General features: G+C 54.2%; 1 protein-coding gene across 14 annotated transcripts in view; it reads right to left on the bottom strand.

Moving 5' to 3' along the window:
- PEMT (phosphatidylethanolamine N-methyltransferase) overlaps window positions 1–19,810 on the bottom strand; it is an 84,527-nt gene that overhangs the window by 62,003 nt on the left and 2,714 nt on the right. For 3 of the 14 annotated variants that reach the window (XM_087867691.1, XM_045778184.2, XM_087867697.1), the window contains exons 2-3: window positions 12,777–12,850; window positions 1,202–1,309 (exon numbers count right to left, since the gene is read on the bottom strand). In XM_087867691.1, coding sequence (XP_087723817.1) covers window positions 1,202–1,309; window positions 12,777–12,850 — 182 coding nt within the window. Of the gene's footprint in view, window positions 1–1,201; window positions 1,310–6,297; window positions 6,449–12,078; window positions 12,278–12,476; window positions 12,562–12,776; window positions 12,851–16,145; window positions 16,265–19,810 lie in introns of those variants that run through there. The other 11 variants (XM_087867692.1, XM_087867699.1, XM_087867695.1 and 8 more) reach the window with 10 other exon arrangements.

Here is a 19,810-nt window from a genome sequence, read left to right as displayed (position 1 = left end):
TGGGAGGGCCAGCTCAGACATGGGGGGGGCAGTCCTATGTAAACTGAGGCGGGGGTCCAAGAATGGCTTTAGACAAAGAAGCCAGTTCTAACCTCTGTCCCTCAGAGCTCCTCCCTTCCCTCAGGTCCCCTGCAGCCGGAGGCCTACACCAACCAGCTCAGGGTGGGTCCAGCGTGTTCAGGACAAGAGAGACGGCACATTCGGAATGTGGCCTCTTCGAGAAGCACAGTCCCGCTCCCACCCCACTCCCACCCACCCCAGATAGAAAAAAGACGCTAACTCATAAACCAATTGAAAAACATGTCATGTTCCGCCCCTGGAACCAAGTGGTCACCCGAAATGAAAACAGTCTGGAACAGTGTGTTGCTAGGGCTGAGGCTGGCCTTCTTCTTCGGGCTAGCCTCAAGGGTGATCACAGGACGTTCACGGCTCTGCATCAGCAAACCCAAGCACAGGCACAGGGCAGGAGCAGCCCTAGGGGCACCACTGCCACCCGCTTCCATCCCTCCAGAAACCCCAAGAGCTTCCCCCACACGCTGGTGCAGGAGGAGGCATCGCAGAGAACCTTGGTAGCCGGAGGGACTGTCCACCCTTCCCCCACCTTCTTCAGAGGGCTCGGGGCCCCCTTCCCACACAGCCTGGTCCCACGCCAGCTCTCAGTCCTGAGTGTCCCCCGTACCCACAGAAGAGCTGGGTGCTGCTCTCTCTCCTGTGTTCGCGTCTTGCTAGCTCGTTCTTGCTTCCCCGTACACTCAGTCCAGTGCTGTGCGAACCATTTCGCCGGGAGCCTCGTTCAGGAAAAACTAATCACGTTTCTGGAGCGCATCGGAGGGGGTGGGGGTTCACAAGAAAGCCGCCTGACTGTGCAGCACGGCAGAGAAGGGAACCCCTAAGCAGAGCATCTAATTTCAGCCACTAGAAGACTGAGATCGCCGAGGCGCACGTGGGCCGCCACATCACAGGACAGCGCTGCTGGCCCGTTCCAGCCCAGCAGCGGCCCGGGACTGTCGCTGCCAGCATGTTGTGGGATCCCCAGAATGAGGCGCTTCCCTGGCCAGCATCAGCTAACTGGGCTCTGACCTCGACGGGGAAACAGAAAGGATGATTCCGCACTGGCCAGAGACTGACACGGGGAGGGAAGAGCCATCCGTCTGTCCATGCGTGCAGCCAGCCCAGGCAGTGCCGTGCTAAGGGCACTTACCACATTCCAGAAGAGCGGATTGAAAGTGATGGCGAGGACGGCAGCCACGAAGCAGGGATCCGAGGGGTCCACGTAGCCCAGCAGCCAGGTCATAACGCAGAGGTCTGCCTGCAGGGACAGAGCCAGCGTCAGCGGGTGACCCGCCCAGTCCCCGGTCGGCCCCCGCACCCGGACACGGAGTGCCAAGCCCCCAGAACTCAGAAACAAAGTTACCCTCTGGGAACACGCCGGGAGTCTGGGGCACAAGCACGTCCAGCAAAGGGTACTGCAGTGTAATCGTAAAACAGAAGATAAAAAGCCGAAACCCAATCAGCCGCGTCGTGCCCTGCCCGGAGGGTGGCCGGGGAGCCGCATGGGAACACGGTGCGGGGACGCTCGGCGAGGAAATCACCAGCGGCCAGCACCCTGGCGGGGCAGTGACCCCACCGGGACCAAGGTCTGGGTCACCAGGTGCTGTGACTGGGACCGAGCATGCAGAGGGTTTCGGAGGCTCAACCTCCCTAGCAACCAGGTAAATGCAAACTAAAACAGCAGGAGTGTTGCCTCCTCCCGCCAACCCTAAGGATGGCCAGTCTTGAGTGCTGGGGAGGGTGTGAACCCAAAGGCCTGCTCCTACTTGTCAGGAGTGTCACTCCCGAGCGCCTGTCCCAGAGAAACTCACGTGAGTGTGCAAAGCGTGTGTGCCTGCAATGAAAAAGATGAGCGATGTGGCCGTCCATCTATGAAAGATGGCCACCTAGAAGGGGGCCCATTCCTAAGGCAGCTAAGCTACAGAATTTAAACCAACTAGCCACATGTGCCAACTGTGACGCTCTCAAAAATGCCGAATGAACAGAGCGAGGAGCAGACTTCCCACAGCATATACACATACATACATTTTAGAAAATAACACACTACACATTGTACTAAATGTTCTTTCTATGTGCGTGTTTAAAAAAGAGACTGGCGAGAGACAGACCAGATTCACGCTACTTGCCCCATCTACGGCAGAGTTTCCTGCCCTCCACGGTCCCCACGTGGGGCTGGAGCCCTCCCTGTGCAGGGCCGTCCCCTGCCCCCCTGGCCGTCACCCACTCGGGGCCAGTGGCACCAAAAATGTCTCCACACAAGGCCCCAATGTCCCCCAGGGGCAGCATAGAGACACCCTTCCTGTAAGACAGTGGGAAGACTCTGGAATGTCACCGAGCATGGAAGATGTGGCCTGGTGCGCCCTTCACATGTGTGGGCCTCCTGTCCCAGCCAAGGGCAACCTTCACCTCGGAGGGACCAAGGGCAGAGCTAAGAATGAATGAGCCAACAAAGGCACTGCTACATGAGCGTGTGGATGAAATGGCTGAGGGACAGAGTGGCCACGTGAGCACACACGTGCATTATTAATAAACAACGGCAAAGGGGGAACCACTCAGCAAACAGGGAAGAGTGACACTGGAAGTACAGACTTGCCCTACGCTGACCGCAGCCTCTGAGTACCCTGTGGGCCCTGCCGACACCTACCAGGCAGGCAACCCCACACCCTGTCTTCCAGCCTCCTTCTCTTCTTTTTTTTTTTTTAAAGATTTTATTTATTCATTCGACAGAGATAGAGACAGCCAGCGAGAGAGGGAACACAAGCAGGGGGAGTGGGAGAGGAAGAAGCAGGCCTCCAGCGCAGGAGCCTGACGTGGGGCTCGATCCCAGAATGCCGGGGCCACGCCCTGAGCCAAAGGCAGTCGCTTAACTACTGAGCCACCCAGGCGCCCCCAGCCTCCTTCTCTTCTGATCCCAGGTCAGACCGCCCCTGGAGGCCCCCTGCCTTTCAGGCAGAGCAGTGGCGGCTCTCGGCTCTAGGCTTTCGGGGTGAGCACCTCACAAAGCTTGGGGCCGTGACGGGAAATTCCAAGTTGCCCTGAAGAACACACCAGGAGAGGCTAAGCCACTCGTGAAGGACCAAACAGCTGGATCAGGCCTCAAAACAGGCTGTCCACCCTGCAGGGAGAGGGCACACCTCAGCCCCAAAGCCTCTAGAGCCTGGCACTGAACCAAAGGGTGTTCTACCTTCTGTTTGAAAAGAAACATTTATTAAGCACCCGACTGCAAGGCCCACTGCGAGGCTGCGATGGGCCTGACTGGTGGAACAGGAGACCCCGGGGAGGGATGGAAGGAGCGCTGGCCTGGGGAGCCTCCAGACTGCTGCTCTGGTCCTGCTCGGCCACTTCCAGAGTGGTGCCTGCCTCACTGCCCCTGCTCCCAGTCCCCAGCTCAACCCTCAACACCCAGCCAAAGCCTGCCCACCATTGACACTTCCCTGCTCTCATGCAGGAGTCCAATCTGTCTGTTGACCCCATTGTCCCCCCTGCCCTCAGGATGGGGCACTCTAGTCCCAGCCAGCCTCCCATGTCTCGCTTCCTGCCACGCTCTAGACCCAGGCCTCCTCACCTGTACTGGGCTCACCCATCCCAGCACTCACCGACAGGTGATGAATTCACCTGCATCCCCCTCACCGGCTGTCCTTCCTGCCCCGCCCTCTCACTCACACCAAACATCACGCTCTAGACCCTTTTACGGTGGCTCTGCTCTGAAATCCTCTCTCTCCCTCTGACACCTCCAGACGAACTCCTATTCACCCCTCAAGACCCAGCAGGAGCACCTTGTCTACCTTCCCCCATGGCTGTCCTTAGTGTACACCCTATTACAATTATTTGGTTATCTGTCCCTATCTCATACTCATCCCTCCAGGCAGGGGCCATTTTTTCCTCCATCTTGGAGTCTTCCACCTGGCACAGAGAGTCAATGTTTGCTGAGTGAACGGTGGCCCTTGTTTCATCATCAGTAAAAAGCAGAGGCTAAAGGTACATCTCTGAAGGGCCCTCCAGCTCAGCTGCCCATGCTCCTGGGACTCTGATCCCCTCCCTTCTGGCTTCAAACTGGAGGCAGGAAATTGCCCAAGCGGCCGCTGGGGAGATGCTGCAGGTGGGCGGCCGGCAGCGGCCAGGAGATCCCTCCACCTCTAAGGCCACAGACTCACCAGCTGCCCAGGCATTGTGCTTCATCAATATTTTTATGGCACCTTTTACGCTGAGAAATCAAGCAGCGTTCACAAGCGTTGGCGGGAGGCGGGATGGCCAGACCAGGGACAGGATCGGGCTCTCTAGGGTCCTTAGAAACCCCGGGGCTGGGATCTCTTCAAGGCAGGTCAGTCCCTAGGGTGTACAGCTGAGTGTAGGGAGGAGCACCAGGGGGCTACTAGCAGTCCTGAAGCCCTGCCCCCACCCCCAATTCCACTACCCATCATCCCCTCCAGATCCTACTTGCCCCCTTCAGCAACTGCATAAATCGGGCATCCTCACCAACCGTCCACCAGAAGCTGCCCACAAAAGGCCCTCTAAGACCCAGGCTTGCCCTCTGAATTATCACATAGCGGAGCGGAGCGGAATATCCGCCCCCCCCCCCCCGCCCCCGCCCCCGTGCCCTGTCCCGGGATCCCCAGCTCTTCGCCACTGTTGGCTGCGAGCTAGTGGCTGGCTAAGGGACGCACACCTTCCGGAGGATAAGAAATCCCAAATCCCAGGCAAAGCTGGCATGCCCTCAATGTTATCCCCCCGTCCCACAGGCTGACCCTGCGCTGAGCGGACCAAGCCGGAGGAAAGAGGGTGAAGTGTGAGGTCCAGAGCAGGGACGCATCCAGCTGGAGAGAGGGTGCAGAGGATGGCCAGAGGGTCATGGCTGGAAACCCTGGCCTGAGGACACGGAGCAGGAGAGAACTGGACCAACGGTTCAGCGACTCCGGGCCAGTGGCTGCCCGGGGAAGCAAGGTGCCGCTGGCTGGGAGGGGCACAGGGCATTTCCGGGGGTGATGGAAGTACTCCCCATCTCAGCTGGAGCCTGGCTAGCCAGGAGCTTGCGTATTAGACCTTCCAACTGGACACAAGTTCTGTGCCTTTCACTGTGTGTAAATGACACTTCCCCAGAGAGGAAGGTTTGCAAGGGCCTCAGCGCTGGGAACTGTGAACTGTGTCCCCTATTTCCCCACCGGCCGTTGGGGGAAACAGAATCCACTGGAAATGCTGAAGGTGTTTTTAAGGATTCAAATCACTGTCACTCTGAGCAATCCACTAGGGAGGTGACACTCTGGGGGGGGTGTCTGAGGACCAAGACCTTCCTGCAAGAAACTTCCCAGTGCCAGAAAACAAGATCAAAGAGCCTTTGTTTAAGGTTCACACACTTCGTCTTGACAAGCACCATGGCTATGCCGACTTTGCAGAAAAGAAAGCCGAAGACTGAACGAAACCCCCAGATCACGGGCAGAGGGGGCAGAGCTAGGACACGGCCAGACCAGCCCTTCCGGATTCCTGACAGAGACTGGGCCTTTCTGTCAGGACTTAGAAATGCTGTAGCCAGTGCGGCCAGTGGGGCAAGGAGAAGCCTTGACTATCCCAGAGAGACGGGGCAAACAAGCAGGAGAAATATGCTGCTTTCACCTTTGGTGGGAGTTGAGGGAAGGGAAACTGAGGCACTTACGGGTTAACAAGCTAACACCAGCCAAAGCTGGCAGCCAAAGGACATCAAGCCAGCTCCCAACTAGGACTGAACTGGTTAAAACTAGAACCTCACCCCCCACCAGGTCCCAGTGCCCTTGGGTCAAACTGTCTCGGTGGGAGGAAAGTATCCAGTCACCTGGGTCACCTTGAGAGTGGGGGATCTGCGTTGCCTGGAGAAGGGCCTGCCTGGCAGGAAAGAATGACTAATGGTCCGCAGTGGTATTCCTCCAGAGACCTGAACGTCCAATAGCCTCACTGTTGTCACCTCCCAAAACTCACCTGAAAGGGCGGACCCCCCCTCCTAAAAGTGGATCAGCCGAAAAGGACAAAAAATCCGGGCCCCACCCGAGCAGATCAGGAGGGTCCCGGATCCCAGGTCCCTCGGTCACCCCTGCACCCCCGTGGGCTGCCTTGATTACGGGAAGGGTCCTCCTCCCCCCCCCACCCTCCCCGACCCCAACCTTATTAAAGCAGCAAAAGTCCTGGCTTTCTCTCCTGGGTAATTCTAAGAATGGAATCCCGCTCCAAGGTCACAGACCACAGAGTTCTGTGTTTGAAAAGAGGACAGGCGCTACCTACCGAAACCAGGGATAATTCCACTGAGGTCACCGATGAATGGGCTCGGCTGCTGAAACCCTACGAGTTGGTAAGGAAGCGGCTCATAGCGATTCCACTTCACTGCAGGCTTTGAGGACACTTCAGGGGATGATTTGCTGTGGGTCAACAGCACCCAGGGTCACATTGTGACATCCTAACAAACAGCAGGGCCCAGAGAGTCAAAGTCACATCGATCGCCAGTGGCACCCACACACCACATACCGCAAAGGGCAGAAGGAACGGGGTGAGAGTGGGGGCCGGAGGGGAGGGGGTCCTCCAGCACGACTCATCACCTCAGCCTCTTCTGCCTTTCCCAGGGGACCCCCAAGGGCCCCTGGCTTTCTCAGCTGAATCAGGCAATACTGATTGGGCAACTTTTGGTCAGAGCTCTGTGTCCGACACAGGCTACAGACACAAGAATGAGCGTGCCAGAGTCCTTCTCCTCAGAGTTTTATACTAAGGCAGTCCCCCAACCTCATTTTTTCTACTCTGCGTGGGGGGAGGGGGGCATCTGGCTCAGAGGAAGGTCTCTGGGCAGCTCACAATCTGAGCTGGGGTCGGATCACCCCCACCACAGGCAGGGTTCCTCTGACCAGTCTCAGCCCAGGGTGTCCCTCTGATGAAGCAGGGGTGATGAGACCACATCCCTCCCGCCCCCAAGCTGACGTTCTGGACAGAGGGGAGAACGGGCACGAAAGTACAAGGTGCAGAGGGTGCTTCCAGGGCTGAGGCTGTCCTGTCCCCTCCCTCTGTTTGCTTAAAGCTGACTAGCTAGAGCAGACAGACATCTCGCCTCTTCCTGGAGGGGCCCTCTGGGAATACACGCATCTTAAGGAAAAGGCAGAGAGAGGGCACAGATCCAAGGACTGTCGCCTCCACGCACACTGCGATCTGAGGGCACGCAAGCCCTGGAAACCTCTCAAGACAGGAAGTTGGCTAACATATCACAATGCAGTGGTGGTCAGCCACAGACAATTTCTAGAACACCGTTGCTTTCGAGTGTGCCTAAACCCCACAAGAAGAAGTGGCCAACAGCTGCTCCAATTCCCCAAATCTGTAACTCCTTTCAGGAAAGGGGAAGAGGGTCATCACTCTTCATTCTACCCCAGCAGGTGCAAAAAGGCTCTGGGAGCTCAGGCGCACCCTCATCAGCGGGGCCAAAGCGAGCCCCTTCCTGGGAGTGGCACCCATGGGCGGGTCTTGCGCTTCTCAAGGCCCCCATGTCCTCCGCCTTGGGTCCCCTCTCTCACCCCCTCTGCCTGATGGTGAGCTGCAGACCCCTTTTCTTTACACTCACCCTCGAGGGCCCAGGACACACCCCACTCGGGTGATGCTACTGTGTACATTTATTTGAATACATGTTATATATTAAAAGCAGTAACAATAAGCCAGCTGACCTTCCCTGGGAAGTTACCAGACACCTAGCCCTGCCTTTAATGAGACAGAGCAGAGCGCAGGGCGTACCCCAGCCTAGTCCAGCTGGAAGGGAAATTTTAACATATCTTGAACTGAATGAAAATGAAAATACAATGTATCAGAAATTGTGGGATGCAGGGCTAAGAGGTAAGAGTTATATTAATGAAGAAGAAAAGGCTCAAAACAGTAATATAAGCTTCGCCCCTAAGAAATTAGGGAAAGAGAAGTAAATTAAACCCAAAGCAAGCAGAAGGAAAAAATAAAAGCAAAAACCAATCAAACTGAAAGTAGGAAAACAGAGGAGGGAAAATCAAACCCAAAACATGTTCTTTGGGGAAAAAAATTAAAGTAGATAAACCTCTAGCCATACCAACCAAGGGAAAAAGAAGACACAAATTGCTAATACCAAGAATGAAAGGGGGGCCTCCCCGCTGACCTCACAAACATTACAGGGGTAATAAAGGAGCTTATGACCACAAGCCAACAACTCGGATGAAATGGTCCAATCACGGAAAGACATAAGCTAACAAAATTCACTCGACATATAGTCCTATGTCTATTTTTAAAAAATGAATTCACAGTTAAAAATCTTCCAAAACAGAAAGCTCCAGGCCCTGAAGATTTCACTGGATGAATTTACCAACATTTAAGAAAGAAAAGACACCAATTCCACACAATCTCTCCCAGAATACAGAATAGGAGAGAATACTTCCTAATTCACACGAAGAGGTAAGCATTACCTCAATACCAAAACCAGACAAAGAGACAACAAGAAAACTACAAACCCTATTCCTCATGAGTAGAGCCACCCAAATCCTCAACAACAACAACATAAAAAAGCAAAGCAAACCTAGCAATACATGCAAAGGACACCCCCTCAGGATCCTGCGTCACCCCAGGAATGCAAGGCTGGTTCAACCATCAAAACATCAACGTCATTCACCACATTAACAGCCAAATGAGGAAAAACCACGTGATCATCTCAACAGGAGCAGAAGAAACTGAGATTCTAGGAGGTTCAGTGACTTGCCCACGGTTACAATGAGAGGCAGAGGAAAGCCCCTACCCTGCTGTCTTGACTCTGACCCAAAATACCAAAGATAAAAATTAGGTCCTTGAGAACTTCCCAAAATCAGTCATCCAATCAAATGGACTATTACTTATTCTAACAAAGTAATAGCTTCCAAAGATTTTTCAAAACAATTTGTATAGCAGGCAAACATCTTCCCCCCGAAAGGCAGTAAAGACCTCCCACGTCTGCCACTGGGATTTTGCTCCTAAGGGTTTAGTGAGGCTCCCATAGCACATGGGAGCTGTGCAACTCAACAGGCCTGTCCCCCGTCTTGGTCTTGAAGCTTTCTGAATACAGGGGCTTTGCCTTCTGAAGACCGCCCTTCGGTGGGCTACCCTTGACAATCTATAAAGCTCCTCTACACCCTCATCTCATTCTGGTCTTCCTTCTAAGCCCTGTCTACTATCCCCGATCTACAGATCAGAAAATGAAGGGCACCTCTTGAGACCTACACGAACTGAAACCACACATCTGCTCATGAGAACAGGTGAGTCCATATGGGAAAGGGCATGAAAGGGGCCCACGCGACTATGCCCTGCCAGACTGGGTTCTCCAAGAAGCCAGCACCCCTAGGCTCCACTGGAGCCGGAACCACCTTCTGAGTCCTTGAGGCAAACTGGCAGTCCCTGCTGCCATCCAGCCACCAGCCAGCTTGCTTCATGCCCCTGGCAGGCCGAGGGGCAAGCTTTGGAATCCCATGGCAGGGAGGGCAAAAGGGCTACAAAAGGCCATTGTCAGCGAGGCCACAGCGGGTACACGCCTCAACCCAAAGGGTGATTTTTTTATTTTAATTAAAAACAAAACCAAAATTCCGTATCAGCTGGAACAGACGCAGAAAATAGCTGGTTAAGGGCATTGTACCCAAGGGGTGCACTGTTCGGAATATAGTCTTAAAACTAATTGCCGGGGCACCTGGGTGGCAGTTCGTTGAGCATGTGACTCTTGATTTCAGGTCAGGTCGTGATCTCAGGGTCATGGGATCGAGCCCCCTGTGGGGCTCCACGCTCAGCGGAGAGTCTGCTGGAGATACTCTCTCCCTCTCCCTCTCCCTCTCCCTCTCCCTCTCCCTCTCCCTCTCCCTCTGCCCCTGTCCCTGCTCCTATGTGTGCTCTCACTCTCTCTCTCTCTGGAATAAATAAATAAATCCTAAAAAAAAAAGAAAAAGTAATGTTACCGATGTCTTTTTACTTTTTAAAATGCGGCTACTAGAGAAGTTTAAATGATAAATGGGACACACAGCATTCCTATCAGCTGGCGCCGGACGAGCAGGCTGAGACCTTGCAGCTCAGCTGCCCGTGGAGTGAAAAGAAACCTTGGTGCTCACTTGGGCCAGGGACTGACTGGCATCTTTTAAAACCAGAGATTTTAATTGAAGACAGAGGAGAACGACCACGACAAATACATGATAATGTTGTGTTGGTGTTGGTGTTGTTAGTGAACTAGGGTCAACCTGACTTGTCCCCAGAAGCTCTCCCAGTTCCCCCATCACACTCTGAAGTAAGGGAGAGAGCAGAAAAGTCCGTCCCACACACACCCAGTTAACCTTCCCCTCCCCATGGCTGATTCTCACTCCTGCTGGTAGGTCTAGAACTACAGGCCTTGCTCAGATGACCCGGCAGCACCCTAACACTCCACTGGGCCTGTGCTGGGCCCACTGCCCCCTTGCATTGCAGCCTCTGATTCGAAGACGTCCCACCTCAAGTTAATGTGACCTACCCTTCCCCATGGAGTCATTCATCCAGGAAGCATCCACCCCCTAAGCCAGGCATTCCAAGTGCCCCTTTTCATCGGAGATTTGCTCTGGTAGAAAACACGAAAAGTCTTGGGGCACCTGGGTGGCGCAGTCGTTAAGCTTCTGCCTTCGGCTCAGGGCATGATCCTGGCATTCTGGGGTCGAGCCCCACATCAGGCTCCTCCGCTAGGAGCCTGCTTCTTCCTCTCCCACTCCCCCTGCTTGTGTTCCCTCTCTCGCTGGCTCTCTGTGTGAAATAAATAAATAAAATCTTAAAAAAAAAAAAAACAACACGAAAAGTCTCATCACTGACTGTGTGGGGCCAGAGATTCTCTAATGGCCATTTGCAGTTTGAGCTTCTAAGGATTCCATGGGATACCATCATCCTCATGCGCGAGGCTGTTCTTCCTCCCTTCTGCTTCCCACTTATCAATGTCAACTCACCCTGCACCCTCTCAGGGTCAGATGCTAGCCTTCTCTTTGCTCCTTGGACGAATACTCCCCCCTTGAAGGCCTTTGCCCTGTCCCCGCTGACCAGAGCTTATCACACTGGGTCTCAGGCCACGGGTCACCTCCTCACAGATACAGGGATTTCAACCCCACCTCTCTCCCAGCTACTCTCTAAAACATTGACCAGTTTTATCCCCTTCAGAGAATGTTCTATGTTCCCAGGCTTATAGTCTCAAAGACTGGCTGTGATCAGTGAATGAATAAAGGGGAACATGCTGGAGATTAAAGAAGTCTGCTCCAGGCGGAGATGGAGCTCCCAGGCTCCACGAAGAGTGGCTGACTGATGAAAAAGGTGGAAAGGTGGAAAAAAGGAAGCTTTGACGGAAGGGAGAATGCAGGAGAGGAACAGCCATTGCAAGGGGGAGCCTGGACAGAGAGACACCAGGAAAAGACAAACTCTCTGGCCTATGACTTTGCAAGGGTCACCCACGCAGCCGGGTTCCCCAGCCACCGGGGCCCGTCCCACCTCATCCTGGCACAACGCTTCGAGGTCGTCAACTCTGTTCCACACGTGTACCCGGGAAGGAGGGACGGTGCGCAGGCAACTCAGGCCAGGGGGAGGGCGCAAACCTTTCTCGGGCCTTCTCTGCAGAGCTGGCCTCAAGCCCGGGTAGGGGGACGGAACTGCGGCAGGGGCCTCCCAGTTCCCACGCATCCACATGGGCCACCACGCACGGTGCCAAACACACCTGCTCGGCCTCCTTCCCACGCCTGCACGCCCAGTTCCAGCCCCGCACACTCCCACTCAGAACACACACTCGCGGGGCAACTCTGACCACACCATCCCAGGAGCGCACACACACGCACACACACACTCGGGAACCCTTTCTCTGGCACACGCAATCCGCCTCTTACACGCACACGCGCGCGCCCCGCCCCCGAACACGCAGCCCCGCCACGCCCCGCCACGCCCCCGTTGCCTGGCAACAGGGCCCCGCCCACCGGGCGTTGGCGGCGGCGGCCCCGGGCGGGAAGACCCACCCGGCCGCGCGAGCCCTCGCCCTGCCTCCGCAGCCCCGCGGCCGGCGCGTACCTGCCTCAAGTCCGCGTTGCCGAGGCCGCCGCAGCAGTCGGGCCCCGCCACAGAGCTGCTCATTGGCTCGGCTCCGGGCCGCCAAGTCCGCTCGGCCGGGCCACCTCGAGGGGGCCTCCGCCGGGGCCTCGCGGCCGCCGACTCACCCCCAAAGCTGCGCCGTCGTACCGGGAAGCTGTGCCGCCCGGGGCGCTTTCCCGGTGACCCCGAGTTCTCGGCCTTCTGGGAAATGTAGTTCCCCGTCCCCGCGAGGCGCGGCTGTCCCGAGCTCGCGACGGCATCGCGAGGAGCCGAGAGCGACCAGCCCCAGGGTCGTACGCGCGGTGACCGCCAGTTCCGAGGCGGCTCTCCGCTAGACCCTTCCGTCCCCGGCTCCCGCACCCGGCCCGCCGACTGACCTGGCCTCCCTGTGCTTGGCTGGCGGCGGGGCTCGGAGCCGGCGGCTGCGGGTCCTAGGTCTAAGTAGCTTCCTGCGCAGCCCCCTGTGGACTTGGACTTTGGCCCAGGCTCGGGGTCCCCCGCCCCCCTCCGAGATTTGCTTTCGCCCAGAGGCGGTGCGGGCCGAGCACACCCTGTAGCCTCCTGCAGAGGCTACTCCTCGGGACCCTGGGCCCCCGCCCCCACGGCCTCCCTATTCTTTGGCTCGGCCAGAGACACCTCCTCCACTCCTTTGTTCATTCATTCTCTGGTTCACTCACCGGGTACTTGCTGAACTCGTCTGTGTGCTGCGGGTACAGTAGGGAACAACACAGGTCCCTGCCCTCACTGTCTCCTAACAGAAGAGACAAAACATGAATAAAGGATTATAACCTGGAGAAGTACTGTGATGGAAAGAAACTGGGGGCGAGGTCAGATGATAAGAAGCCAAAGCGCCTTAGGATCCCTTGCGGGAGGCCAGAACACAGAAGGTGCAAGACGTGTGAAGTGTAGGGGCAGGACGGATTCGGAAGAGACAGCGTGTGTGCAAAGGCCAGGAGACAAGGCAGAATTAGGGCTACTTCAGGAATCCAGAAAGGGCTGATGATCCGTGGAGCACTGGCGGAGGAGAGAGTGGCAGGGACGTTTAGGAAAGCAGGTGAGATTTTAGATGGCCAGGTCCGGGAGATCCCCTTTTGCAGCCAGGTGTTAATTTACATGGGGAAACAGACTCAGAATCCCAGATTTGCGCAGTCTCCCACCCAGCTGCGAGCCCAGGCAGGGCTTTTCCAAGGCCAGCTGCTTCCTGATTCAGGTGGCCTGCTGCTTGGTTTTCTCGAGCTTAGCCCTAAGCATTTGCCGAGCAGCCACTGCGTGCCTGTCCCCACACTGACTGCTTGACAGACAGCCCCAACCTTTACAACAGCCTTAGGATGGGGCAGGCCCGCCAAGGACACAGGGAGGACAGGAAGGACGCTGGCTTCAGAGCACACGCCAAGTCTGTGACTATGGGCAAATTTCGGTCTCCTCAAAAGTAAATGGGAAGGGTGACTCAGTCGGTTAAGCACCTGCCTTCAGCTCAGGTCCCGATCCCAGGGTCCTGGGATCGAGTCTGCTTCTCCCTCTCCTTCTGCCTGCTGCTCCCTCTGCTTGTGCTCCCTCTCTGTCAAATAAATAACTGAAATCTTAAAAAATAATAATAATAAAAGGGAAATACACGTTGGTAAAACTCAGTACCCGTGATCTGCCCCACGTGAAGTAATTACCACTGGCCACAACAGGGCCCAGAACACAACAGGTGCTCAAAAGTTGGTTTGCCCGCAGGCCACCGTCGCCAAGAGTCAGGCATGCTCCCCTCCTCAGGGTGTCCAGGCAGAGCCTGCCGGACCCAGAGTCAATTCTGGGGAACCCGCCCAGGCGGAGTGCTTCCAAGGGCACTCCCCCTTCCCCCACCCCATGTCTGCTTTCCTGAAGCCCCAGTTTTCTCCTGACCTACCTGGCCGCTCCCACTGTTTTTTTAAGCCAGAAAAATGAGTTTGTGTGTTGTTTGGTTTATCTGGGAACAAAGAAAGGTAAACGTCAGAGGTCACACCAGAGCTGATGCAACTAGAGGAATCCACTCCTCCAGCCTGAATCCAGCCCCTGCCCCTTTCTGTGGAGAGAAAACACCCAGACCTGGAGAAGGCCAACTGCAGCTTCAGATGTGGTGGGAGCGGTTCCGATCAAAAGCCTCCTGCCCAAGATAGTTTGGGGCAGAAGTCTCTGCCAGGCCGTTTGAAAACTCCCAGGTCTGAGACCTTGCAGAAATCATCCAGGCCAACCTCTCGCGCTGGAATAGTCCTTTTTCAGCATCCCTAGCAAGTAGACAAGTCCCTTCTGTTTACATGCCTCAAGTAATGGGAGGCTCACCACTTCTTGAGGTAGCCTGCTCCAGTGTTGGGCAGGGTGTTTATTCATGGAACAGACCCAAAGCCACCCTTCCTGAAGATTAACAAGTAGAGCTCCTTTCTCCCCTCAGGGCTATCTCTCTTTCCCCCTTGATTATTCTTCAGATAATGAGAAGCCATTATCATAGACTATCTCCCAGGTGGCTCCAGGGCAAACATGCACTGATGACCTCTCTGGCCAGGAGTTTGACACTTGCTATGAAGGGATCAAAAGTAAAACCCATTTCTTCAAGGCCTTCCCCTGCCTCTCCCCCAGCCTCCACGGGCGTGGGATATGGCTGCCTGGCTCCCAGCAAATCACTAAAATGGGCTTTTATTACAAAAATTAGCATTTGCTTATTGGGTGGCTTTGGATAAAACCTAAACCTTCCCCTACTCTGAATCCATTTACTGCTCATAAAAGAGGCATAATAATATCTCTTGAGCAAGGCTGAAATAAGGATTAGAGTTAGCAAGATGCACAAACGTGCCCAGCACACAGTGGGTTCTCAATAAATGTTTGTCTCCCTCTCTTGTACATAACTGAGACTCAGTACACTCATAACGCTTGTGGGCACCCTGGGGTCTAGGGCCAGCCCAGCTCAGGGGCCCACTGAGTTCCTGGGAAGAGAGCGGGTGAGCAGACAGCTTAGGCTGGGCAGGGGTGCGGGGGTGGCGGGCGGTGTGCAGGGAGCGAGGGCAGGCTGGGCAGCATGCAAGGCGGGTCAGAAACCACATTATCGGGAGTTCTTCAAAACCAGGAGGGTAAGGAGGGGTTGCAGCCACAATGCCCAGTGCCTCCCTCCTATATTCAGGCCCCACTGCCCCCACTTGGCCCAAGCAGGGTCCAGGAACGGGAGAGAGGCAGGTTCAGCAGGAGCTGTGGACGGAGCTGGGGCAGTGCTGTGGATCTGGAGTAAACCCTCCCTTCCTCCCCAGACTCGGGAAGGAGCCTCTCCCTCCACGATCTCCTACTGCTGGGAAGAGGGCTCAGGGGTAGACTCACCTGAATCCAGCCATTTAAGGCCCCGGCAACTCCAGCAAGGAGTGGGTACTAGCCGAGCCTCCCTGACCCCGGTCCACAGAGCAGCCAACTGCTGTCTTCCTGCTGGCCTCTTTGCTGTTCCTGGAACACCCCTGGCACACCCTCACCTCAGGGCCTTTGTACACACGCTGCCTGGAATGCTCTTCCTTCCAAAGTACTCGCAGCTCCCTCCCTCACCTCCTTCGGGTCCAGTATGACCTTTCTGCCCTGCGGAACACGTCAACCTCCCCCTCCACTCTCCATCCCCTGCCCCCAGCTTTATTCCTCTCCACAGCCCTTCCAGTCATCTAACAAATTGATTTAGCTTACTTATTCATGCAACGTGGTGTCAGTCTCCCGGGGGTAGAGTGTGAGCTTGAGGACGGGGCTTTTTTACCCCTTTATACACGATTCTCTCCATGGCACCTGGATCATGCCTGGCATAAAGCAGGCACTCAATAAGGAATGAATGAATGAATGAATGAATGAATGAATGAATGAATGAATGAATTGTTCTGCCACTCCCAAATTTGGCGTATCCGTGCGCAAACCACTTCTCTGGGACTCTGGGACTTCCATAGACCCTGCCTATGGAAAGGGGAGGGTGACAGGATCCGTGAGTAGGAAATCAAAGCAACCCATGAGCCATGAAGTCCCCACCCCACCACTCTCTGGCTGTGGGTCTGGGGCAAGTGACTTACCCTCTCTGTTGCTCCGCAGAAAAGAAAATTCTACCCATAGAAACAAAGCGCTAAGCTATTTGAGCTCTTACAAAGCTGTAGGCTCAGCTCTTGGTACTGCTTCCCTTATAAGCCTGCAAACTGCCCTGTGAGGTAGGGAGTGTTACTGTGGCTTTCCAGATGAGGGAACTGACTTCTGTGGAAGGGACCGGCCCATAGTCAGACAGCTGACTAAGTGACGCCTTTCCAGCCGGCCAGCCCAGAGCCACTCATGGCCTTTTACCCCTTTGCAGCCCTGCTTCCCTAGAATGGAGGAAATGACATAAAAACCCTAGCACATAGCCCAGTGTAGGCTCAGCACATACTCAAATATTCGGTGTTCAGAACACATCATGTTTCTGCTCCGTTCTCTACTTCTTTCCATCACATCCATCCTTCGAGGTCCAGGTAAGCTTCATCCTCTCTAAGAAGCCTCACTACTCCTATAAGGACTAAGGCAAAGCGTTCTTCCTCACCACGGCCCCCCGAGGTCCCGTATGGTCCAGGTGCAGTCCACCATTCCAGCTCTTTCTCTCCAGACTCCAGCCACACTGACCTCTTCTTAGTTGCTGCCAGCCACAGGGCCTTTGCACCTTTCATTCCCTTTCGGACGCACTTTACCCTTCTCTTCTTGGAGAGCAAGGGCATTTCCTGCTTTGACCACCCCCGCATCTCTGGCGCCTGGCAAACACCCGGCACCTATATCAGTCACTCATCGACTTTACCAAAGGAATCGAGGCGTGACGGAAGGCCAAAGCTGAATTTTAGCCCAGTGAAGTTTTCCCTCAAAAATGGAAACAAAGTAACAGTACTTTCAGACAAAGAGAACTCATCACCAGCAGGTAAGAGGAAAATGACCCCAGTCAGACACCCAGGAACACAGGAAGGAATGAAGAGCGCTGGAAAAGGTAAATCCCAATGAGTGTTAGATGTTTATAAGAATAAAAAAAGTTCATGGGGGTTAAAATGTTAAAATATTTATCTTGGTAAGTGAGGGGAAAGGTAGGAAAAACCCTGGAGGGCCACAGATTTGAAGGACAATGTGAACCATCTCTCTACCACGATCTCCTTGGAACCGTCCTCCCAGCAAGTGCAGAACATACATTCTTTTCAAGGTCATAGACGACATTTGCCAAAATCGACCATATGCTGGGGCATAAAGCAAATCTGAAAAGATTTCAAGGAATTGAGATCACATCGTTTATCCTCCTGAACACTGGATTAAGCTAGCAAACAAGAAGATGGCTAAAACATCTCCCAATGCTTGGAAATGAGACAATACATTTGTTTTTGAAACCCCAGAGATGAGGGGCACCTGGCTGGCTCAGTCGGTGAAGCATGTGACTCTTGACCTCCGGGTCGTAAAGAGATTGCTTAAAAATAAAATCTTAAGGGGCGCCTGGGTGGCTTAGCCCTTAAGTGTCTGCTTTCAGCTCAGGTCATGATCCCAGGGTCCTGGGATCGAGCCCCGCATTGGGCTCCCTGCTCAGCGGAAAGCCTGCTTCTCCCTCTCCCACTTCCCCTGCTTGTGTTCCCTCTCTCGCTGTCCCTCTCTGTCAAATAAATAAATAAAATCTTTTAAAAATAAAAAAAATAAAATCTTAAAAAAATAATAATAATAAATAACCCCCAGAGGCGAGATCCAGTTGGCTCCCTGTGGGCCAGGTGTCCATCCATGGACCAGCAAGGGCAGCTGAGGGTGTGAGCCCTACACCTGGCTAGACTGGGTCAGGTGACCAACCCCGGTCAAGCCACAGTAGCCAGCGAGTGGCGAGTGTCCAGACTCCAGGGGAAGGTGGCATTTCCCATTCACACTGGTGGGGTGGGGGCAGAGCCTTGAGCCGGCTGAGAGCCTCAGAGGCTAACGGGGCTGCCAGCGAGCAGTACCAAGCAGCCCCTGCCCCAGACACTCAAAGGTGACCACAGAATCAGCCGCTCTTTGCCATGTCGTGAAAACTGCACAGCCGGGCTATGCCCAGGAAGGAGGCTGGGATGCAAGGGCCAGAAGCAATCAGAACAAAGGACTTGGGACGCCTGGTTGGCTCAGTTGGTTAAGCATCTGCCTTTGGCCCCGATCATGATCCTGAGGTCCTGGGATCGAGCCCTGCGTTGGGCTCCCTGCTCAGTGGGGAGTCTGTTTCACCCTCTGCCTCTCCCCCAGCTCCTGTTGCTCCCTCTTTTTCTCTCAAATAAATTTTTAAAAAATCTTAAAAAAAAAAAAAAGGAACTAAGGATTGAGGGTCCCAGCAAAGATACTGCCTCTTGTGTTACATGGGTCACCTTAATGTGTGGCATTTCTGTAGGATTATCTCCTTAGGATTGACCCCAGAGGCAGAGAATCCAGACAGCCACACTCCTTCCGGAAGGTTCGTGCGTCCACACCACGTGCAAGGACACGGACGGACCTAGAAGGCATTGTGCTAAGTGAACTGAGTCAGACAGAGAAAGACAAATACCACATGATTTCACTCATATGTGGAATCTAAAATAACCAAACGGATGAACAAACCAACAAAAAGCGGAAACAGAAACAGATCTATAAAGAGAGAGAACAAACTGATGGTTGCCAGAGGGGAGGGAGAGATGGGGGGGTGAGCCAAAAGGGGGGAAGGGAAGAGGGAGGACCAGGCTTCCAGCCCTGGGATGAGTAAGTCATGGGATGAAAGGCCCAGCACGAGGCATATGGTCAATGTCACTGTCAGAGTGCTGTGTGGTGACTGACCATAGCTACACTTGGGGTGAGCACGGCGTAACGTACGCACTTGTCCCCGAAACTAAGGCAACGCTGTGTGTCAGCTATACGTCATTAAACACAAATAAATGAAGGTTCGTGCCTCCGCAGAAGGGTGAAGTCTCCATTTCCCCGACTCGCCAGCCTAGAGTATGATTATTCCAATCAGAGTTAACATTAATTTAACAGTTGAATAATTATACTTTATTTAATTTGGCTCCCCCCCTTATCTGTGATGTTGGACATTTTCCCATGTGCTTTCTTTTTTGATTGGAATAGTGTTTTCTTCGCCTTATTTACCAATGCACTTTCTGTGCCTTCTTTCAAAAAGACTCATGAGCCTGACTCAGCCGTCTCTTGAACTTACTTAATGAAATGAATCAGGCTGTTGTCAATTTTATGTGATTTACAAACTTTTTTTTACCTGCAAAATTTTCCAACCCACCAAATCTTGCAAGAACTGTACAAGAAACCCATATAGCCCCCACTTAGGTTTACCGATGTTCATTTCCCAGTGATCGCTTTATCTGTTTGTATGTCGTTCATCTTTTTACGATTTTATTTATTTATTTGAGAGAGAGAGAGAGCAAGAGAGCAGGAGCAGGGAGAGGGCTAGAGGGAGAGGGGGACGCAGGCTCCCCGCTGAGCAGGGAGCCCGATGTGGGGCTCGATCCCAGGACCCTGGGATGATGACCTGAGCCAAAGGTAACCGACTGAGCCGCCCAGACGTCCCTGTAATTATTTTTTTTAATCGACTGTTTGAAAGTAAGTTGCAGATTCTTCGCCCCTAAATACTTCAGGGGTATTTCCTAAGAACAAAGACAGTTTCCTCATCTAACATATAGGGCACGTGCGGACCTCACCGATTGTCCTGAGACGTCCTTCCTGGTGTGTCTCGTGTCAGATCCAGCCCCCA

This window comes from Ursus americanus, chromosome 14 (assembly GCF_024610735.1).
Source record: "Ursus americanus isolate L20-20 chromosome 14, mUrsAme1.1.p, whole genome shotgun sequence".
In the NCBI taxonomy this organism is placed as follows: domain Eukaryota; kingdom Metazoa; phylum Chordata; class Mammalia; order Carnivora; family Ursidae; genus Ursus; species Ursus americanus.
This window is presented reverse-complemented; position numbering and strand designations above follow the sequence as displayed.